The sequence below is a fragment of the Triticum urartu genome, chromosome 4, assembly GCF_003073215.2.
Source record: "Triticum urartu cultivar G1812 chromosome 4, Tu2.1, whole genome shotgun sequence".
Lineage (NCBI taxonomy): Eukaryota > Viridiplantae > Streptophyta > Magnoliopsida > Poales > Poaceae > Triticum > Triticum urartu.
This window is the reverse complement of record NC_053025.1, coordinates 517,535,538-517,559,208: the sequence shown is the minus strand read 5'-3', so window position 1 is coordinate 517,559,208 and position 23,671 is coordinate 517,535,538. Positions and strand designations below refer to the sequence as shown.

The window sequence follows — 23,671 nt, the reverse complement described above, 5'->3', positions numbered from 1 at the left end:
CATCATTCTTACGGCTTCATCGACCTCATTCCTTCACTACATCATCTCTCTCCTTCGTGGCGAATTCTCTATGACCGACCTCGGTACACTCTCTCATTTTCTTGGCATTGCCGTGACTCACTCACCCACAGGGCTCCATCTTTCTCAACGGCAGTATGCCTTGGATATCATAGAGCGTGCTGGCATGGCCGATTGTCATCCCATCCGCACTCCCATTGACTCTGGCGCCAAACTCTCCATCACTGACGGTGATCTCCTCGATAACCCTACTATCTATCGCAGTCTAACCGGCGCCCTCCAGTACATGACTATCACTCGTCCCGACCTGTCCTATGCCGTTCAGCAGGCATGTCTCTTCATGCATGCCCCACGTTCCTCCCACTATAATCTTGTCAAACGCATCATTCGTTATCTTAAAGGCACCCTGGACTATGGCCTCCACATTTATCCATCCTCTCCGTCCACTCTCTTAGCATATTCCGACGCGGATTGGGCGGGCTGCCCCGACACACGACGCTCCACCTCTGGTTTTTGCGTTTTTCTTGGGGATAACTTGATATCTTAGTCGTCGAAGCGACAGCTTACTGTTTCCAGGCCGAGCGCTGAGGCGGAGTATCGGGATGTTGCCCACGTCGTTGCCGAGACCGCTTGGCTCCGCCAGTTGTTGCAGGAGCTCCACCAGCCTATCGCCAAGTCTACGGTTGTGTATTGTGATAATGTCTCTGCTGTGTACATGTCAGCTAACCCAGTGCAGCATCGACGCACCAAACACATTGAGATTGACATTCACTTCGTCCGTGACAAGGTCTCACTCGGTGAGGTCCGAGTGCTTCATGTCCCTACATCATCTCAGTACGCGGATATCTTCACCAAGGGTCTTCCCACTGCTACATTCGCGCAGTTCCGGACCAGTCTCAACGTTCGGCAAGCCCACGATGAGACTGCGGGGGGCTGTTAGACTGATGATTACCAGCTTGAGCTGGTCTTGCGACAGGAGCGTCGCTGGTCTCGCGCCACGGGCACCACCGCCTCTGCATGCGCATGCATGCAGCACAGCCGGTATTATCCGCTGCTGACTCTCCACGAGATTAGGATCGATGGTTAGCTTAGCTAGCGTGTGCGTGTGTATTCTCTCTCCTTCTCTCTCTCTCTGATGTACTGCTATATATCTTTGTACTCCTGTGTGAGAGATGAATACAATCTGCATTTGAGCTCATACTTATAGTCTAACAGTTGAGACTGACATGTTGGTCCTAGCCTAATTTTGTTTTGCTAACTTAGCTAGACTAGATGCTGAATAATTTAAAAGCTCGGCTGTATTTCTCATCTGAAGTTCTGAATATCCAATGCACTTTGTTGCTCCGTAGAGAGAAAGCAAATGCAGGGCATCTCACCAACTTCGAAGTTCTTGACTTCTTACGAATTAGAGGTGCAAAAACAGATCCCATGGGATGTTTGGGGGCTGTTGCTGCATCAGAGTGCAAGGTGCTCATTTGTTTCTCTGATGCTTGATCCAATCTGTGTCCTTTTTTTATGCTTAAACTGCTCTCATGTTTAGTGCTGTGACAAACAGGTATACGAGTACCTCCTAAATACTCCTGCTTGCAACCAAACAAGGGAGTCAGTTACTGAATTTGCAAACAGATGTGAGGGTTTCAAGCTTACCGTTGCTGACAAGCAAAATGTTCTCAATTGGAGGCCAACCTCAGTTGCTGATGTTTATGCGGTATTGCCATGTTTATTTGCTGATATTAAGATGCCCGTTAGTATGATATCTTCTTTAGCTGAGACCAACCAAGACACGCAGTATAGTAATACTTTGGACCATTTGTTAGATCTTGAAATGGAATTGTCTTTTGATATAAGCATTTAGAGCCTGCTTGGTTTGGAGCCAATATTTGGCAACTCTAAAAATATTGGCAGCTGATTGTTTGGGCTCCAATTTTTGGCAATTCAACCGAACACTAGCCAAAGTTGCTCTATTGGCCAACTTTGACTAATTTCTGAAATAGTGAAGCAAATATATTTGAATAACAATGTGCATGTTTCAAAATTTTGTGCCTTCATATGTGCTTGATTTATTGCCAAGAGATTTAAGTTATCTGAAAGGTGGAATGTTTATTATTGAGTACTCCCTCCGTCCGGAAATACTCGTCGGAGAAACGGATAGAGTACTAAACTAAACATTATGGGTTTTAGGTTAAGATGTTCATCTAATTTGTTCTGTTCTCTGTTGCAGATGGTAGAGGACTGTGGGAAAAGATTCAGCAAAGATGAGCAAGGAGGGACACAGAATGAAGAGGAACGTGCCAAGGAACTATTGGGTCTTGTAAATGAGATTTTTTCACGACCACCCATTAAGCAAGAGGATGAACTGGAGGTGGATATGAAGGACATCTGAAAGGGTCTCCGTGCGATGGAGATTTTCGGATCAGCATGTACTCCCTCCGTTCCATAATACATGACCTCCATTTGTCAGAATATATATGTATCTAGACATGTTTTAGTATATAGGTACACCGTACATCCATTTTTGGACAAATGGAAGTCAAGTATTTTGGAACGGAGGGAGTAGCTTATATCTCCATACATGTTGTAGTGGTAGAAGGGCATCTTGTTTGAGACATCCATGTTAGAATCGACAATTTCACATGTGAGCTTCAATGGCAGGTGAGGATCTCTTGGCCCTTGTTGGAAATGAGAATGAACTTGACATTTCCTTTGCTGTAAACTCAATTCGCACATTTATTGTAGATCCAGTTGAATGAACAAATTAAGCAGCTTAACAGTATGTTAGGGTCAGTTAAGCTACTGATGACGCAGTAGCTTAATTATTACCCCGCACACTGCTTCACAAACACCAAGTATGAGAAAGATAGGCAACGGAAGGTCCGGTTGAGTATGCAATACGCGATAAACCCGTCGCCTGAAGCATGTGAGGCAGGTAAACTATACTGTATAGTTTACCGGTGCACATGCTGATATTACAGTACAATTTCCTCATACCCTAACCAAATGCAGTATGGAGTAGTATCCCTAAAGCTCAAATCCACTCAAAATATGTGTAGTTCTCTGCCAAACAAACACTGGCAAGTAACTCCTTGGAGCCATGTAATATAGAAGTAACCAGAAAATTTAGGTATTTAACTTTCTTTTCCAGATAAAAGCACTTTTAACAGCACCATTTCTCGTAATGAGATGTGGGTCTCACATTGAGTATCTCCGGTTTCGAAAAAGAAAAATCTAGAGAGTTACAGTCTCCAATTACAATGCCAAGGTCAAGGAGGCTCAGGAAGCCTTCTTACATTTGTACCTCCTAGCATAGAATACAAAGACCAATATATTCAGCAAACTCAGCCCAGCCATCATCAGGTAGAATCTATCCAAATGCCCTTCATTCAAGTTATCAGGTATCCACCCTGGGCTGCCTCCTCTGGCTGTGAATACCGGCACAAGGGAAAGGATAAACGAACTAAGGTAATTTCCAGCAGAGACGTTAAGAAGCGAGAATGCAATACATAAGCTTCTCATGGCGTCTGGAGACTCATTATAGAAAAATTCAGTTAGCCCAATGTTGGAGAACACCTCAGCGACGCCTAGCAGAAAGTACTGGGGTCCTTGCCACAGGATGCTCATCGGAACAGTCACCTTGCTGTGCACCAAACCTTCGGACTGTGCAATCTGTAACCGGTTACTCTCGACCAATGCTGCTATCACCATTGAGGACATGGAGAAACATAAACCAATCCCTATTCGCTGCGGCGACGAAATGCCATTTGCTCTGCCGGTGAATTTTCTAATTACTGGAACAAGGACCCTCTCATAAATTGGAACCAGCATAATGACAGTAAGTGTATCTATGGATTGAAAGGATGCAGCGGGTATTTCGAAAGAGCCGACGTGTTTCTCCATTGTCATCCCTTGCTCTACAAATGTTGAAAACATTTGTTCCTGAACTGCAGCAAACAATACCATTCCTGACCAAATTGGGAACATTCTGATTAGAATCTTTAACTCCTCTACCTGAGTGACAGTACAAATCTTCCACTTATTAAGTTGGCCAGGAGATTCACAGTCAGGTAGTGTCACAATTGCAGCTTTATCAAAGAACCTGAATGAGGAAGAAAAATATTACTAATTCAATAATTATAGAAATCTACTTGATCAGACTGTTTCAGGTTCCTTATCGAAAAATATTACTAATTCAATAATTATAGAAATCTACTTGATCAGACTGTTGAAGGTTCCTTATCGAAAAATATTAGTACTATTTCCCTAATTATAGAAATCTTCCTTAATACTTGAAAAAGAAGAGAATTTTTTTCTACGAATTTCAGCACATCCATTTGTACCAACATAGATTTTCACAAAAGTGTGCAATATTGTTTCCCCTTTTCAATGATTTGAATATAACTTAAAATGTATCTTACATATCTACTATTAGAAAATAAAATAATCAACTTTACTTGAACGAAAATTCAAAATAAAATGAATGCATAAATTGTAAAGTTAAGAGTTGAAATCTCAGCAGAGTATTACTCAAGTCCACTTGTATGTTCCAATTTCCGGCTGCCTTCGATTGCCGAACGTTGCCCCAAAAACTCATAAAGAGCTGAGGAATCACATGGCAAAACTTTATCGAAGTTCCGAGAAGCTGCAACAACAACCTGCCATATTCTTGCTAGAGGGCTTCCTCCAGGTTTCTGAAATCTATACACAATGGAGCCCAGGAAAAAAACACTTATACCTAAAGTCACAAATAGTGTAGAAATTGTAAAACCCCAGAGCCAGCCTTCATGTTCTTGAACCCAGACAATAACAGTCCCAGCGATCAATGAACCGGCATTGATTGAGAAATAGTGCCAACTAAAAAAAGAGCTCTTTCTGGTCTTCTCCACTTCATCGGTGTCATCAAATTGATCGGCTCCAAAAGACGTGACGCAAGGGCTCTGTGCACCGTACCCTAAACCAACCATGTACAACCCAACCAAGAATATAATGTACCGAGAAGAGATAGGATCTACCGAGAGAGTCCAAGCATGAGGACCGGCTGAGATTAATGGAAGTGCTGCTGATAGAAGCAACAACATCATACCCTGAATAACAGAGCAAAAAAAAAGTTAAACAAAAAAGTTAAGAAAACAGAGTTCAGATATTGAATGCACGTGTTAAGGTAAACAAGCATCATGTACTCTTTGTGATTATTTTGAATCATAAATGGGCATGAGTGATTTGTAGCGCTTACCATAATGAAAATGGTGCAGCTGATCAAAGCTGTCTGGTACTTCCCCAGATATGAATCAGCAACGAAGGCTCCAACCAGAGGCGCGAGATAGCTAGTACCTTGCCAAGTTGCAACATGTCTTGCAGCATCCAGATTTGTTTCATGTAGAACTTTTGTGAGATAACTGACTAGGTTTTTCCCAATTGAAGAATAGGCCAGATAACAGCAGAATGAACAGACTGCAACAAAGTAATTTACTTTCTATTAGATCTTGCACGTAAAATTCTAGTGTCACATTCAACAAGAGTTTGGTTCAGTATCTGAAGAGGCAAAATATCTTCACAAACAGTATGTTGGGACTGGATGTATGTATATCAGTATATGGAACTTTTAGTATGAAATATGAGTGTCGCTGTTCAAGTATTTGTTCTTTGGCAAAATGTATAGAAGTATCTAACCATCACATTTCTATGCTCTCACAGTAGAATTATGCACGCGCATTGCGTTGTACTGACCTATGGTTAAGGAGGAGGCCTTCCAGTTCCCTGTATGTTTTCTGGAAGCAGGATGTCCACTGATGCCAACAGATCCATCACCTGTATATTCTGTGGTACTCTGCATTTCACAGTAAAGCAACAGTAACCATAATGATAAGAAAATCTCGTCCATCTAATTTTGCAAAGATGTTGCAATAGAGAAATGTGAATTGAAGTAATTTAATGGCAATGGCCGACAAATTAATATGAACAGAAGGAGGACTGATAATTGAGAAAAAAAACTACTAATACAATTACGAATTGGGAGTAGTTAGTCTCAAAACAGATTTGCTTCAAAAGCAGAAAAGGTAAAAATGTGTCTGTTTTTTTTGCATTTTATCCCCCATGTACTGTTTCTATAACACATCCAAAATCCACTTAAGAATATATAACACTGAATTTAACTTTGGAACTTTATTCCAACAGAACAGTTTTCATCTTTTATTTTGACTTGCAACAACGTGGCACCAAATTCTAAAATTTATTCGGACACCGACTGAAACCAGTATTTTCCCAGCATTTGATGCGGTCAGCAGAATAAACTGCGTGCACACACCGTACCAAAATAATCATGTGCTTATGAACTATCATGGACAGAGGCTGAATCAATTCATGTGAACAAATGAGTACATATCTGACAACAAAGATTGGCACAAGCAAGGCTGGTAAGTTGTAAGCACTTGCACTTGCAAGGGAAGCGCACGCGGGGGAGAGGGAGGGAGAGGGAGAGGGAGAGGGAGAGAGCACAAACCTCCTGTGACGAGCTGCCTCCGTCCAGCAGAGGGCTCTTGTCAAATCGATCCGTGGAGTCCATGACCATGTTCTTCTTGCAGATGCAGGGGAAGAAACGAGCTTGATGTCCTGAGAAAGCAAGAGGAAGGAGAAGATTACAATGATGCACCGAAATAGAGTAAGCAACAAATGATCGCCAGCGGCTCCAACAGCAATGGAACCGTGTGAGGAGGATGCTCGTTCCAACCGCTTCACACGTCGCAATCATCGAGTATAGTATAGTCAATCGTGCTGCACATCATGGGACATATATAATTATAATGTACTCCTACATGAAGATATGGGCGATGAAACATACAGCTGGTACATACCTCTAATTTTTATGCCGGGTATCTATAAACATGCATTTCTCTTTTGACATATGGAGCTCATTTTTCTTTTTGTTTTACTCTTAAAAAGGGGCTATCATTGGTACTATGGTGTTGGCAGGTGTGCCAGTGCCACCCAACCCCCCTCGAACCCCATCGTGGTGGGTCTCACAAGTCACAAGTCAGCTGAGAGACGACCAACGAACTACTCTCTACTTCGAAAGGAAAATTACGGCATGCTGCTGCCCGGATTTCTTCCAAACCGAGGAAGAAGATGCAGCAGCGAGCGCCGTGGAGTTCCCCACTGCACCACGCAGCACAGTCGGAAGAGCCTTGCCTTGCCAGATCAACGAAGAAGCACATGGAAATAGTACGTACTCGGAGAAGAACTGCTACAAGCTTGGTGAGTTGCTCACCGCGTGGGCGCAAGATCGAACTGGATTGAGCGGAGAGACCGGAGCGCGAGCGACTGCAGGACGAGGCGTGGGGCGAGAGGACAAAGGGGGCGCGGGGCGAGGAGACGCGCCACGCAGCACTCCCCCGAAATATCTGTTGCCCCTGACCTTCATCCAACAATGTATATGCGTGGATGACGTGTCGTCTGACCTATGATACATCATGGCAACACTACAGGCTACACAACGTATAAAGCAATATTGAGTGAATGAATGAATCAATGAAAAGCATAGCAAGAAGAAACAAAACTTACTTTCTCCATGGTTGCCGGGCGCAATGGCCACATTGCCTCCAATCGATCAACCGCGGCATAAAACTTCATGTCGGAGTTCTGAATGGTGTACCATCGATACGCTAACGGCCTCACATTGCGTTGATGGATGGTGTGCATGTCGTAGGGCATAAAGTGATTTCGCGCACCATGCACCCGCTACCAAAAGACCCCGTCCCTTGCGCTCCTGCCTAAGAAGTTTGCAGATACGGCCAACCATGCATTGCACAAAAACTCATCCTCCTTCAGTACCCCGCCATCTTTCTTACTCTAAAAAACTACATGAAGTTTGAAAATAAGCTCAATGGCATTCCATCGAACACCTGTCGGGCGTGGTGTCCGCCCTAAATGGTGTCGACAAGGAGGCGGAGCATACCTTACTGTGGACGGATCCTGGGTGGAAGGTGTTGTGGTACAAGGCGAGCGGGCGCGTGGGTGGTGGTTTCGGACGTCCGGCAATACCTTAGTGGCGACCGGAGAGGTACAACGACGGCGTCGAAGGAGGAGGGCGCGGATGCAAAGCAAGGGGGGTAGGGGCGAAGTGGAAGAAAATAGGACCGAGAGGGGGTTTGAGTGGGCCAAGGGCGCCGTCCTGCGTGGCGGTGGTCCGGACTCCCACAAAGCCCCTCCCCCCAGTTTGCGGGAAAACGAATGTCCGGACCACTTCGCAGATTGATAGGATACCTCGTTGGATGACATAATGGGTCTGGATTGATGCACGCATTTTTGAGGGTCGACGTTGGAGATGCCCTGATGAATCACTTTCAAAAAAGTATTTGGGAATGCCCTCTGGTGTTGGTACTTCAAAAAATGGGTCTTTCAAATATTTGAAGGGTATAGTTTGGAGCCAGGTCAAGGGATGAATGGAGAAGTTACGTTCTGCGTAAGGGAAAGATGTCCTCATTAAGTCTGTCATTCAAGCAATGCATGTTTATTCTATGTCTTGCTTCAAATTATCTCGAGGGCTATGCCAACATATAAATTCTCTAATACGTAAGTTTTGGTGGGGTAGCCGACAAGGCAAAGAAAGACGGCGGCTTGGGTTTCTTGTGAGGTCCTGACTAGACCTAGATTCCTAATGGGTCTAGGATTCAAAGATATTGAGCTTTTTAACCTGGCTCTCTTAGGATGACAGACATGTAGTATTCTTCAGGATCTCGAGTCCCTTAGTGAAAGAATTCTCAAGGCTCACTATTTTCCTTCTACAGATTTTTTGCAAGCTTTTGGGGATCTATCATTGAGGGATATATTGTTGCAAGGCTTGATTCGAAGGATCCATGACAATACATCAACAAAAATTTGGCACCACAATTGGCTCCCACGTGATCTTAATATGCGGCATATTACATACTTGACGAACGACCGCCCATCTCCGAATTGATGATCCCACACACGGCTTATTGGAACTGGGAGAAAATCATGAGCACCTTCATCTCCTTCGATACGGAAGCAACCTTGTCAATTCCGTTATGTACAAGACCGATCTTTGATTTCTAGGCCTGAAATTTGGACAAGAAGGGTATTTTCTCGGTCAAATCTGCTTACCGCATGCTAGTGAACACAAAAATGAGACGGGAAGCTTGGCTAAATGAGAGAGCAAATTCATCAACTTCAGACGCTGAGATCTTAGTGTACCATGTGGAAGATCCAAGTGTCGGCAAAAATCAAAATTTTCCTTTGATGCATGGCCAGATTATCTCTGCTACCGTCGACATTGTGTGGCATCGCAACATGGCGTCGGTTAATAATTGCAAACTTTGTGGCAGACCGAATTCTTGGAGGCACTCTCTGTTGGAATGCAACATGAAAAGATGTGTGTGGGCACTAGATGATCCAGACCTCATTGATCTTCTACAAAACACCGAACCCATGCGAAATGATGGATCGTTTCACTGTCTGACTCATTGTCGCATGATGTCTTTGTTTCGGTTCTAGTAATTCTCTGGGTAATTTGGCATGCCTGCCGTAAGGTGATAACGAGGAAAATTTCCAAAGCCCTCAGGCGACACATAATTTTAGTCGAAGCTATCTACGTGACCTGGAGGCATCAAGGACACCCCAAAACCCCTCCTCAAGTGACAACTACTGTTGGTCGTGCTCGCTGGATCTCACTACCAGCGGGTTATACAAAGTTGAAAGTAGATGGGGTTGTGTCCGGAACACTTGCATCCGGTGCATCAAGTGCAGTTTGCAGGGATGCCGATGGCATTTTATATTGGAGCTGCAGCTCTTATTCGAGCGGGTGTAGGTGATCAGTCGGTCCCCAAAGCAATGGCGTGTCAGGAAGCTCTGACACTTGCTAAAAGATCTTTCACTGAAAAACATAATTATAGCGACTGATTGCAAGGAGGTGGTACAGAACATCACATCAGGCACGGGCGAAGAAATGGAAGCATCATTCGGGAGATCGTTGTGGCAGCTCGGGAATTTACCTCTTGCTCTCTTTATCTTTGAGGGTAGAGAGGCGAATACAGAGGCTCATATCCTCGCAAAACATGCTCTAGGAATAAATTAATAAAATAGTGTGGTTTGCCTAAAAAATCCGAGCTAATTCATGGCTAACAGCATTCGAGCTAAGCTGCAAGAACCGTCTCCGTCATCACAGTTTCATCCTCATATCCGTCTTGATCTGATGAGGATAGATCCATGAAGTTCTTGTAGAAGTACCTCGATTGTGTCTGAATCCATGTTGTTTGCCTCAGAGTAAGGAAAATTCAAAAAGTGGCTATGGCATTTGGTTGAACAATTGTCCGGCGTGGTATGCACCACGGACGACATCTGCAAGGGTGGAATGGCATTGACAGAGCGAGCATGTCGCCCTGGTCTAGCGGTGGAGGTTCGTCAAGGCCTGAGCGGGCAGCCGGAGTGTCACAACGACGGTGGCGGGCTGGAAGGGAGTGGAGACATAGAAGGGAGGAGAGACAGAGTGCGGAAAACATGGATCCATGTGGTTTTTTTTGGTAGGCCGGGTGTGTGAGAGGCCTATGCGGCGGTGGTCCGAATGCCTACAAACTTCCTCAGCTTTGCAACTGGTTTGTTGGATTTGGGACATGCGGATACGTCCGCGGATATTTTAGGCCCGTCGTTGGATGGAACAATAATCTGAGCATCACGGTCCACATATTTAGAGCGGTTTGATACACAGAGTTGGAGTTGCCCTAAATGCGTGGGTAAATTTTCATGTCATCAACCATGGAATGCGGCATTTTTCATCATTGTTTTCATATTATTAATATAACTAAATCTCATTGTAATAGACTCAAAACCGTGCAGATTTAATATACTGTTATATAGCCAATTCCCACAGTGTAAGAGCAACTTTAAAGGGCCGACTCATTTCGTCTGCCTGTGTCCGTTTGGATCGGCGCGGACAAAAATGGCGGCCCAACGCGCCGACCCAAACCCAAATCACGTCCGCGTCGCGTCCGCGCCGACGCAATTGCGGCCCAAATTTACGCCTCAAATGCGTCGGCGCGGACGCCGAACTGACGCTTCGCACGCCCATTCGCTATCCGCCGCGTCCCCACATGGCGGCCGTTCAACTACCCGCTGCCCATGCGGTCAGCTTAATTTATGACCACGGGCCCACACGTCAGCGACGGCGCTCGTTCTTTTTTAAGCCGACCGTGCGGCGGGACCGTCCTCATCCAAACTCGCCGTCCACATCTGCCAACCTCTGCCCCCTCGTCGCCGGCAAACCCTAACCACCACAACCACAGCGAGATGGGCCTCTTCTCCGACACCACCGGCAGCAAGGCCAAGGGCAAGGCCACCGCCACCCCTTTCCCCTCAGAGTTCCTCCGGCCGGCGCCGGCGCCTCGCCGACAGAGGCAGCGCGTGAACGTGCCAGTGCAATGGGCGGAGTGGCACTGGCAGCACCGCCAGCCTCTGTCGTATCCTGACGTGATGCTGCCGCACGACTAGCATCTGGATCCAGATAGGATCCCAGTGACGGCGGCGCCGCGATCGGCTCGGGCTCACGCGGAGGAGGTGCGGCGCCCGCGGGCGCTGCTGACGCCGGAGCAGCGCCGCGACGCCGCCTATGCAACCGACTCGCCCCAACTGAACGAGGTGGTTCGCTTTCAAGCACGAGGAGGCGAGGCGACGGGGCGTGCGCGAGGTCGACCGGAGGTCGCCGCCACCGACGCTCGTCGTCCGCGAGGAGGACCAGACGGCGAAGGAGCCTACCAGGAAGCCCTTGCGACCGTCTATCGGGAGAGTGAGGAGGACGAGCGGCGCAGGGCGGGGGCGGAAGAGGAGGCTCGGTACAAGGCGGCAATGGCGCAGGCCCTTGCCCTCTCCGCGGCGGGCGACAACGTGGTGCCGCCGGTGGCCCCGCCATCCCCCATCAAGCCGGAGCCGGAGCGGGAGCCGTCCCCCATCGAGTGCTACTCCTGGAAGGGAGTAGTGCGCGAGTGGGTACGCGCGCCGCCGGTCTGGATGGGAGCGACGCCGGCGCAGGAGCAGACGTACCTCGAGCACTGGCGCAAGATCAGGGTGGCCGAGGAGCGCCGCGGCGGTGAGTACCTCGTGATGCTCGAGTGCGACCTCGAGAAGGAGCAGCGCGAGGCCGTGGAGGAGGCGCGCCAGGCCGCGGCTGCACAGGCGGCCGCACACCCTCCCGTGCCGGCACTGCCCGACATGACGGCGCTCTGAAACACGGCGTTCGCCTGGGCCGGGCCGGCGCCGACGCTCATCGACCTCACTGACCCCGAGGACGACGACGACGACGCCTAGGGCAGCGCGCCGTCGATCTGGATGGGAGCGACGCCGGCGCAGGAGCAGGCGTACCTCGAGCACTGGCGCAACATCAGGGTGGCCGAGGAGCGCCGCGACGGCGAGTACCTCGAGATGCTCGAGCGCGACCTCGAGGAGGAGCAGCGCGAGGCCGAGGAGGAGGCGCGCCAGGCCGCGGCTACACAGGCGGCCGCACCCCCCCCCCTCCCGCGCCGGCACTGCCCGACATGACGGCGCTCTGAAACACAGCGTTCGCCGGGGCCGGGCCGGCGCCGACGCTCATCGACCTCACGGACCCCGAGGACGACGACGACGCCTAGGGCAGCGCGCCGCCGGTCTGGATGGGAGCGACGCCGGCGCAGGAGCAGGCGTACCTCGAGCACTGGCGCAAGATCAGGGTGGCCGAGGAGCGCCGCGACGGCGAGTACCTCGAGATGCTCGAGCGCGACCTCGAGGAGGAGCAGCGCGAGGCCGAGGAGGAGGCGCGCCAGGCCGCGGCTTCACAGGCGGCCGCACCCCCCCCCCCCCCCCCCCCCCCCCCCCCCCCCCCCCCCCCCCTCCCGCGCCGGCACTGCCCGACATGACGGCGCTCTGAAACACGGCGTTCGCCTGGACCGGGCCGGCGCCGACGCTCATCGACCTCACGGACCCCGAGGACGACGCCGCCGCCGTCTAGGGCAGCGCGCCGCCTCGTAGTTTAAGCCGTTTTATATTTTTTAAATGCAAATATGGACGCGTGGAGACTTTCGGCGGCCTTCGTGGCCAGCTTTAATGTTTAATGGGAGAAGTATATTTTTCATCCCTTAACTCTTTTAAGAATATAGAAATGGTCCCTCAACTAGAAAACCAGCATCCCTTAACTATTCAAACCGGATAAATTTAGTCCCTCATACCGCTTTGACTGTTTTTTTTTCTGACGTGGAGTGGTTTTGACTAAAACTAGATACATCCTATAGGCTGGGCGTCACATCAGCGTGTACAAATGTGCAGGGTCCCACATGTCAGCCTCAGGAAGAAAGAATAATAGCTTAAAATAAAATGTATGCCACATGTTTCGAACTTAATACCGAAAGCAGGCCAGATCAGTAGGTAACCACCATACCACGGATTCTATGTAGTATTACACAGACAAGTATAAAATCTTTTGTAGTTTTGCATATATTAAGCATGTTCGCTGTACAATGATATTAACTCATTTAAAAGTGATTTATTTTTTTCAGTTTCAGTCCTCTGCACATATGTTTTTTTCTGTACTCATGTGCACAATGAAGTAGCTATATTTTCTGCGTGTCTTTTATTTTTTTACACCGCATACTGTTCAAATTTCGACCACTAACAGGCTGGTCCCATAGTTCCAAACAACAACCAGTCCACGTCAGCAAATAATCAACCAAAGTGGTACGAGGGACTAAACTTATCCGGTTTTAAAAATTGAGGGACTACAGTTTGCTGGTTTTGAAATTGAAGGATCATTTCTATACTTTCGAAAAAATTGAGGGACAAAAAATATACTTATCCCATGTTTAATTAATGATGTTTCTCTTTTTTAATATGTATGTGTTTATTTTTTTACGCCGTTAAAATGGGTTCAGGCGAATGTTGGGCGTACGCGTCGATTCAAATGCGAAAGCGGGTATCTGTGTTCGTCTAGCCAACCCAAACGAACAAAAAGCGGACGAAATCGTCATCCGTTTGAATCAGCCCGTTGGAGTTAGCTCTGCGGGTAATGTAATCCAGTGCGCTGAGCAGAGTCGCGTCTCGCGCAGATTGCCGCCGGTAGCGGTTAGCGGAAAACCGGCCACCGGCCTGCGCAGATTGTCGATACGCGCACTCGCATCGGCGTGTCTGTTGCGCCACCGCCCACTCTGCAATGAGCCTCCCTCCCTGCCTCTAGGTACTACGACCTAGTACGAGCCTATGGCGAACTGTGGTGTCGCTTTGGTTTTGTGCCTCTGCTTTCGAATGGGTCTCAAGTTGTGCTTCCGATCCTCGTCTGCGCGCGGTGCGATGACCGACAAGAGGTCAGCTCAGCAGCCCCCGGTATGGGAGGGATGCCGTGGCTATGCAGTGACAGTGTGCTGAACAAAAGAGCCAACTTAAATCAGGGATGGCAGATTTCGGAAACAACATAAAGCCATGGATCGCGGGTTTCACAGAACTCAAATCTCTGAAAGACAACTGTGCCACCAAAGTGTTAATTGGGCTATTAATTTGTTACTTTTCCTCGAGCATGCTAGAGAGAAATGGCCTGTAGGATCTTTTTTTTAAACAAGGCAAAAGATTTGCCATTTCATTGATTAAGGAAGAAGATTTAGACAAAGCCACACATCGGCCCAAAAAATAGTCTATTCTCACGGTGTTACAGTACTCAAGTGCTTGGCGCCCGCCAGAGTCCACAAGGACAACTCCTCTTTAATCTTGATAATAAGGACAACAGAAGGAACGGCCGTGTTGCGGAAGATTATAGCATTGCGCTCCGACCAAATCTCTCAAGAGATGAGCATCATCAACGAAGCAAGCGCCTTGGAGGATTCACTACGAATATGAACGTTTTCAGTCCACCATTCCCACACCGAGGCCCTCTTCGTCCATACAGCGGTATTGATGCGAGTCATGCCAAGCCACAGGAGAATATCATTCCACACACGACGGATGAAATGATGTTGAAATAGTAGATGATCCGCTGATTCCTGACTTTGCTTGCAAAGAGGGCAAAGACCGCAGTTGGGCCATCCATGACGAATAAGGCGGTCCGATGTCCAAATCCTATTTTGAAGCACAAGGCAAGCGAAAAATTTGCACCGCGAAGGAGCCCACACCTTCCACGCCGAATGGACCATATCCGACGTAATAAGGCGCCTCATGGGGTGTTTGTTTCCAGGAACTTTTTTGTGTAGGGACTAGAAAAAGTCCCTCTTAGAGACTTTTTTATCAAACGGGAGGGACTTTTTAGGGACTAAACTAGGCATTTGGGACTAAATGAAGAAGACTCTCAAGGTGAGTCTTTTTTGGGACTTTTCCAACAATGCCCCTCCATGCATTCATTGGCCCGCCACCCCATGATGTTGTTTGATTGTTATTTCTCTATATACTAGGGGCAACATGGTCATTTAATAACCTCTAGGAAGGGATTAGGGACTTTTTAATCTCTGAAAACAAACAAGGAGAGACTTTTTAGGGACCAGAGACTTTTTAGTTGGGACTAGAAAAAGTCCTAAGACTTATGAACCAAACAGGTCCTTAAATGGCCTGTAGGATCGTTGGGCTTAAAAATAATGACCAGTACGATTGTAGCATCTCCATCGACAAAGTTACACCCCTCAAAAAAAAATCAACAAAGTTACAAAGAAGATTACTTTTCAAGCAATCCAAAAAGGGCGCGACCATGAGATGCCAGTCTAGAAAAGTTGAAGCGACACGGTCGGTTCAAGTTAAACGACGGTGCGTAAAAAAGTCATCGTATTCCTTGCTTGTTGGCAAGAAGCGAACAATTCACACCAGTAATTCAACGTGGTATCCCCTAAAAAAAGGTAATTCAACGTGGTCTCTCTCAGGTCCCACCTGGGGACGGCAGGCAGACGCGGCGTTTCTGCTTTCGGTCGTAACCGAGCCAGAAAACCGGTGGCACCTCCCCGGGATGATTCTATTCGGCTGCCGTCTACCGGCAGCCGCGTCCCTTCTTTACCTCCGACGACTCCAGCGACAATGTCGGGAGCTGCACGCACGATTCGCCCCTTTCGGTGGCTTCACACGGAACCACCGGAGTTTCCCGCGGGCGATGTCGCCGGTTTTCATTGCGCGGCAGGGAATTCTCGATTCTGATTCGAGCATAGCACGTACGTACATCAGTTAAGCACGCAATTGGAAGAGCAAGAAATTTCCAACGCCTTAGCTCCGTAATGTTTTTTTTTGCAGTGAAACCTGAGAGCTTTATTCAAACAAAGGAGCTCCTACGATCATCCGCCAACAGGCTTGTGATCAGGAACGAGGGTTCTGAGTCCAACCAACTCTCAGTCACCATAAGCGAGCAGGCACGCTTCGCACATAAGTGAGCCGGGAGATTAGCTGTCCTACTTACATGTTGAATACTAAAAAAATCAAACGTCATAGTAAGCTCTTCAATCTCTACCAAAATAGGAGCCACAATCGAGCAAGTGTTGTGGCGATCGTTCAAGAGATTCACAATCTCCAGGCAGTCCGTCTCCATGATCACATGTGAGTAGCCCCTGAGACTTGCAAATAGGACTCTCTCTCGTGGTGACAAGGATTCGGCGACGAGCGGATCGGTAATACCAACCTGCGGTTTGCACCAGGCTGCTAGAAGGGCTGTCGAAAAGCGGGCGACACCTCGCGCCCCTGCCACTCCTGAATCGGTTGCTCTGTAATGTATGGAGGCCATACAGCATGTAGTATGTACGTAGCCCGTACGTCGAGCCCTTCCAAAACTTGTGTACATACTCGCAGGACGGGAAAGGGAATCCGCTTCTCTTCTCTTGGACGGCAAGGCGCGCGCGCGGGATGCCGCCGCCGCGTCCGCCCGCGGGGAGGCGCGACTGGTGACGGCGGTTTCGCCTGGTCCGGTCCGGTCCGGGAAAAGGAAAACCCGCGGCAGGCAGGGGACGTCGGTCGGTGCTGGACGCGGTCACTGCACCCGCACCGCGCGTGCGTGCGACGTGACTCGGACGCCACGGCGAGGCGGCGGTGGTTTCGGCTCGGTCCGCAGGCGTTCCATGGTAATCGCCGCTCGGTTTCAGGCATCCCGTCCCGTCAGCACGATCCCCAACAGCCGCGCACATTCCTTATCTTGAGGGGATAGCCGTTCCATATACAGTACACATAGTACATTCCTTTCTAAAAGCCGAACTTTGTAAAGTTTGAACAGGCTTATATAGAGAAAAAAAACACCTATATTTAGAAATGCCGAATCAAATAAATATCATTACATACGACGCGAGAGATGTTTTCGCACTACTATATGTGTTTGCTATTTATTTTACATACAGATAGTTTTGTCTCTAAATTTGGTCAAAGGTATCCAAGCTTGACTTTTTAAAATAATACTAATATGTGTGTGCTACATTGTGAAATGGAGGGAGTCATATTTATTCTTATCTTAGTTCGAAATGTACAGCTCCTGTTAGATTATTGCAGTACCAGTACATGTTTCGTGATACGAAAGTACCTCTGCAATATAACATTCCTTGTTAATTGGTTTGATACATACAATATTTTTAGTCTTAGTTCTTTGAGGGTGTAAAACATTTTACTATATTTTTTTAGAGAGAAGACATAGTGCCCGACTTTATAAACAAAGCCCAATGAGGAGAGTGAACATAATTTAGTACAACCAACGAACAAATTCTAAACCATAACACCCCTCCACCAAAGGGCAACATGGCACGCAAGCCAGCAAGAATGAAAAATAAATGGAGAATTGCGCTCAAGGAGGCACCAACATAGGGGGGGGGGGGGGGGGAGATGGCAGAAGCACGGATCGTTGCAATGAGTGAGGTGACCGCTTCATCATCAATCGCGTTAGATAGTGCCTTCCATTGTTGTATAAGGCATCAATTTTAATCAAACAATCGGTCGGACAAATTCTAAACCATAACACCCCTCCACCAAAGGGCAACATGGCACGCAAGCCAGCAAGAATGAAAAATAAACGGAGAATTGCGCTCAAGGAGGCACCAACATAGGGGGGGGGGGATGGCAGAAGCACGGATCGTTGCAATGAGCGAGGCGACCGCTTCATCATCAATCGCGTTAGATAGTGTCTTCCATTGTTGTATAAAGCACCAATTTTAATCAAACAATCGGTCGGACAAATTCTAAACCATAACACCCCTCCACCAAAGGGCAACATGGCACGCAAGCCAGCAAGAATGAAAAATAAACGGAGAATTGCGCTCAAGGAGGCACCAACATAGGGGGGGGGGATGGCAGAAGCACGGATCGTTGCAATGAGCGAGGCGACCGCTTCATCATCAATCGCGTTAGATAGTGTCTTCCATTGTTGTATAAAGCACCAATTTTAATCAAACAATCGGTCGGACAAATTCTAAACCATAACACCCCTCCACCAAAGGGCAACATGGCACGCAAGCCAGCAAGAATGAAAAATAAACGGAGAATTGCGCTCAAGGAGGCACCAACATAGGGGGGGGGGATATGGCAGAAGCACGGATCGTTGCAATGAGCGAGGCGACCGCTTCATCATCAATCGCGTTAGATAGTGCCTTCCATTGTTGTATAAGGCACCAATTTTAATCAAACAATCGGTCGGACCGTTCGAAAACATAAGTTCAGCAGTAAACTTATTCCGAGTAGTCCAGAAGCACTAGGTAGAAGCGGCAAAAAGTCATCTAAAAAACATGAACAAACTGACCCGTATAGATCTTAATGCAGCCAAAAATATCCGAGAAACTAGATGGATTCCAGTTAGTGTTCAACCACAGTCAAACAAAACTCCAGCCAAGCCAGTGCCATGAATACATGCAATAGCCGGCATGGCTAGAAGACATTAATGACACCCAATATTAATCATGGTAGCACACCTAGCTAAGTTATGAGCATCGACTTTAGTCTCTCGCCTTGCATGAGAAAACTACACTTCATAAAAAACTTTCAGCATTTATTCTATATCCTGAATAATCATATTGCTTACGCCCTTATATTGCTCTTTTGGATGCTTGATCAATGCTGCACAATTGGTCACTACTTGTTGATTCCATTCGTTAAGATCACTTACCAAAGCTAGTGCTTCTCTACATGCCATAGCCTTAAGGGTCTCATGGATCGACCAAATCGCTTATTACGAAAGAATCCCGCCCCGGTGATTACTGGAGCTTACTTGGCCATAATCATGCATTGAGAGTTTTAGTAGCAATGAGATGCTCGACGAGTTCTTCATCTAAAATTAGGATGAAGGCTAGCCTTGAGCATTGAGTCGGGAGTTGCACCTAACTTGTAGCTCGTGAGAACTAGGGTGTCGGCCAGGGCCTGTGCCATATCGAACCAGACCCTACAAACACAAAGAATGATCGATAATAATTCAAATTGAAGCAACATATTCCTCAAAATTCATACAAAAGGTCTACTTCAACAACATTTTCACATGAGGGTGCAAGAAGAAGAAAAGACACCACATGATCGTAACTATGTCCAGTTCTTAGTGCTAGTAGATTCATTTTTCTTGGAACAAATGTTGTGCACAAAACAACGTCCGATTGATAATTGGTATAACAAAAACAATACGTATAGTCTTGAGGGGTGGGGGCAAATGCCCCCCCCCCCCCCCCCCCCCCCCCCCCCCCCCCCCCCCCCCCCCCCCCCCGCGGCAAGAGTTGCTGGCCAAGAATGGGCAAAGTGAAGAGCACATATGTTACCGGCAAATCGCTGCCAAAACCCTTCCTAAGCACTTGCTAAGCATCGCTCCACCGATGGCTCTAGCTCACTCCAAAGTCCCAGCCCCGGACAAAGGCAGAGGTCCTTGCTCCCAAGATGGGCCATCTATGCCATGGTGGCTGGTTGTCAGTCCAGAAAGTAACTAGCTTAACTCCTTACCTACATACCACCAAATCTCTACAAGAGCCCATGTAGGGGCGAAAGGTAGGTGAGAAGCAGGTGAGGTCAGGCATCTCGGATCATTGGTGGTTGGGTCTATTTCTCAGATCATCTTTTTTCTTCCGCCATTCCTCTTGCATCTCCTGTACTATCTCAAACATTTGCCAGAACTACGCTTCCATTGGATTGATCGAATCGAGCAGAGCTAGAGTTCGTAGCTATCCCGAGTGCTTAAGAAAATCAATCAGTTATAACTCAAATTGAAGCAACATGTCAGTAGAAATTCAGTTTGATGATCTACTTACAACATGACTCTACACGAGTATACTCAAGAAAAAGGAAAAGACACAATGTCATCGGAATTGTGCGTAGTCCTCACTGCTAGTACAACCGTTTCGTTGGAACAAAAGGCCGATCATAATATGTCATTCCATTCTTAATAATTGATTCAACAAATGAAATATCCAGTCTTGGAGAGGGGGACATCCCACACCCCCTTGTGTTAAGGTGGCATTCTGGGTTGGAGAGTGAAGCCCAGTGAACGCATGGTTAATTTGTTAATTGGTGTAATAAACATGACATTGTCGGCTTTAACCATGCCTTTTCTTTTTTGGTTGCGAGATCCCCCAACCCATTGTGTTGAACACTAGCATCCTCGGTTGGACAGTAATGCGCCTCAATCAAAAAGAAACAAGTGTGGAAACGGCCCAAATGCACGAGAAAGAGTCGGGTAGGTTATGTTTTAGACATGATCGATGTGCACCCTGTTTTGCCCATGGTTTTCGTTTAGTGGAAGACCGGCTCTGCCCGCGCTCGATGCGTAGGGACAGTACAAGGATATACCCCAACTACGTAGACTGGCAATTGGATTAATATTTGACATTTTTCGGCCAAAAAGATCTGATGTTTGACACGAGCTTGAAGCCTTGGTCGGGTCCAAGTCTAACCACAAAGTTAAGGCAGGCGACGTTCTGCTGGCGCTGCTCCTGCCAATTTCGCGGCGCAGGACGAATAGTAGCAGCGCACATGGACCGGGCCCGAGGCTGACCGGACCCTCTCCTTCCTCCCTTGACCTTTCCTTTTGGGAACGCGCGGCAATGGCAAGCAAACGCACCACCGCGCGGCCTTCGCCTTGCCCCCCTGCCCAAGAACTTCCATGTTTGCGCCCCTCGCCCGCGTATATATACCCGGGGTGCCGCCCCCGCCATAGCACACAACAACAGAGTCGAGTCATCGCATCCTATTGCGCCTGATAATCAACAGCTTAGCTAGAGCCGAGAGCGAGCAGCAGCAGCCATGGTGCTCTCCAGGGCCGCCTCCGACACCGACGTGTCGGTGCACTCCACCTTCGCCTCCCGCTATGTCCGCTCGTCCCTCCCGAGGTATGTATGCGCCTGCGTGCCTGTTGTTCTTCCTGTTCGTCGTCGTCTAATGGCTTCGATGTTCTTCGAGGAGTGATTGACCGGCTGGTGGATCTGGTGGTTGGCGCGTGCGTGCAGGTACCGGATGCCGGAGAACTCGATCCCCAAGGAGGCGGCGTACCAGATCATCAACGACGAGCTGATGCTGGACGGCAACCCGCGGCTGAACCTGGCGTCCTTCGTGACCACGTGGATGGAGCCCGAGTGCGACAAGCTCATCATGGCCTCCATGAACAAGAACTACGTCGACATGGACGAGTACCCGGTCACCACCGAGTTCCAGGTAACTGCCAGTCTCTGCTTCGAAGCTCTTGTTTCCTCGCCGCCGACGCGCGTGCAGAGAATTGCTCTTATTCTCCTCGTGCGGCGTTGCATTGCAGAACCGGTGCGTGAACATGATCGCGCATCTCTTCCACGCGCCGCTGGGCGAGTCGGAGACGGCCGTGGGCGTGGGCACGGTGGGGTCGTCGGAGGCCATCATGCTGGCCGGGCTGGCCTTCAAGCGGAGGTGGCAGAACAAGCGCAGGGCCGAGGGCAAGCCCTTCGACAAGCCCAACATCATCACCGGCGCCAACGTCCAGGTTACTTATCAACCCTCTGCCTCGCGATCCATGGAAGAATTGAGAGCCAAGAAACCCATCCAAACATTTAAATTGATGCAGGTGTGCTGGGAGAAGTTCGCTCGGTACTTTGAGGTGGAGCTCAAGGAGGTGAAGCTGCGGGAGGGGTACTACGTCATGGACCCGGAGCAGGCGGTGGAGATGGTGGACGAGAACACCATCTGCGTCGCCGCCATCCTTGGCTCCACGCTCAACGGCGAGTTCGAGGACGTCAAGCGCATCAACGACCTGCTGGAGGAGAAGAACAAGCGGACCGGGTAAGCAATGCGTACAAGAGCAGAGCAGCCGCCGGAACAAGAAACAGAGTCGTCGCTCGTGGTGTGCTGAGTGTAGTTTTCGCAGGTGGGAGACGCCGATCCATGTGGACGCGGCGAGCGGCGGCTTCATCGCGCCGTTCCTGTACCCGGAGCTGGAGTGGGACTTCCGGCTGCCGTGGGTCAAGAGCATCAACGTGAGCGGCCACAAGTACGGCCTCGTCTACCCCGGCATCGGCTGGTGCGTGTGGCGCACCAAGGAGGACCTCCCCGACGAGCTCATCTTCCACATCAACTACCTCGGCTCCGACCAGCCCACCTTCACCCTCAACTTCTCCAAGGGCTCCAGCCAGGTCATCGGCCAGTACTACCAGCTCATCCGCCACGGCATCGAGGTAACTTCTTTGCCGATCTTCGTCCGTTCAAGCATCGAATTCCTTCCTTTGGTGAGCGAGCTCACGCGACGGAATGGCAATGGCGATGGCGCAGGGGTACACGAAGATCATGGAGAACTGCCAGGAGAACGCCATGGTGGTGAAGGAGGGCCTGGAGAAGACGGGGCGCTTCAGCATCGTGTCCAAGGACGAGGGCGTGCCGCTGGTGGCCTTCTCGCTCAAGGACCGTAGCCGGCACGACGAGTTCGAGATCTCCGACATGCTGCGCCGCTTCGGCTGGATCGTGCCGGCCTACACCATGCCGGCGGACGCGCAGCACGTGACCGTGCTCCGCGTCGTCATCCGGGAGGAGTTCAGCCGCACCCTCGCCGAGCGCCTCGTGCTCGACATCGACACCGTCATGGCCCAGCTCGACGCGCTGCCCTCCAAGCTCGCGCCCCCGGCGCTGCTGCCGGCCGCGCTGCCCAAGACCGTCGTCGTCGCCAACGGCCACGTCAAGAAGACGGAGCTCGAGACGCAGAAGTCGGTCACGGAGGCCTGGAAGAAGTTTGTGCTCGCCAAGAAGACCAACGGCGTCTGCTAGTCCCCAGATTAAGAGTCTCCAAAACCCAAATCATGCTCAGATCGTGAAGCTACCGATCTTACTTATTCGAGTGAAACTATATTATAGGTTGATTTAGGCCGAGTTTGTAACCAAAATTTTGCTGTGGCTTTTATGACTTGCGCAATTGCGCTGCAGTGATGGTACTATTTTTCTGTCAAATGGTTCTGCAAATTTATTTATTTTAGCTTCTGCAAATTTAATCTCTGAATAACAAAGGAATCGGATCGATAGTTATGGTGTTTTGTCTCTTGTTTTCCACAACAGAGAATTAACAAGATCGTTGCATGTAGCTTCTTCATCTAATCACTTTTCTTTTTTCCTTTTCCCTATTTCCTCCAAAAGTAATCAGGAGGATTCTAATCTTTTGGAAATTCTGAGACTCAAGAAATGTGCCGGTCTTCCGTGAAGCTTCTGAAAAAAAGTTTCCGCTATGTGGCGGCAAATGCTTGCTGTGAGTAAGATGGGGATGTTCTGCGCCTGGTTAAAA

At 48.8% G+C, this 23,671-nt stretch overlaps 3 protein-coding genes across 4 annotated transcripts; 2 read left to right on the top strand and 1 right to left on the bottom strand.

Annotated features, from left to right (window-relative positions):
* The first annotated feature begins 1,290 nt into the window (after positions 1 to 1,290).
* Positions 1,291 to 2,435, top strand: LOC125554836. The gene is made up of 3 exons (XM_048718236.1): positions 1,291 to 1,485; positions 1,574 to 1,726; positions 2,240 to 2,435. The coding sequence occupies exons 1-3, from the start codon at positions 1,291 to 1,293 to the stop codon at positions 2,399 to 2,401; spliced, it is 510 nt and encodes a 169-aa protein (XP_048574193.1). The 3' UTR covers positions 2,402 to 2,435.
* Positions 2,436 to 3,168: 733 nt separating this feature from the next.
* On the bottom strand, positions 3,169 to 7,387 carry LOC125554039 (protein NRT1/ PTR FAMILY 8.3-like). 2 transcript variants are annotated; one of them, XM_048717664.1, is made up of 6 exons: positions 7,277 to 7,387; positions 6,512 to 6,621; positions 5,740 to 5,839; positions 5,246 to 5,463; positions 4,540 to 5,096; positions 3,169 to 4,111 (listed from the first exon to the last, which is right to left on the bottom strand). In XM_048717664.1, exons 2-6 carry the CDS (start codon positions 6,578 to 6,580, stop codon positions 3,289 to 3,291), a joined length of 1,767 nt encoding a protein of 588 aa, XP_048573621.1. In that variant the 5' UTR covers positions 6,581 to 6,621; positions 7,277 to 7,387; the 3' UTR covers positions 3,169 to 3,288. The 2 variants fall into 2 exon arrangements, with proteins under 2 accessions (XP_048573621.1, XP_048573619.1); XM_048717662.1 differs by having other exon boundaries at positions 7,239 to 7,329.
* Positions 7,388 to 21,058: 13,671 nt separating this feature from the next.
* On the top strand, positions 21,059 to 23,343 carry LOC125552387 (glutamate decarboxylase 1-like). The gene is made up of 6 exons (XM_048715921.1): positions 21,059 to 21,272; positions 21,390 to 21,594; positions 21,692 to 21,892; positions 21,974 to 22,188; positions 22,274 to 22,580; positions 22,675 to 23,343. Exons 1-6 carry the CDS (start codon positions 21,187 to 21,189, stop codon positions 23,161 to 23,163), a joined length of 1,503 nt encoding a protein of 500 aa, XP_048571878.1. The 5' UTR covers positions 21,059 to 21,186; the 3' UTR covers positions 23,164 to 23,343.
* The last annotated feature ends 328 nt before the right edge of the window (positions 23,344 to 23,671 follow it).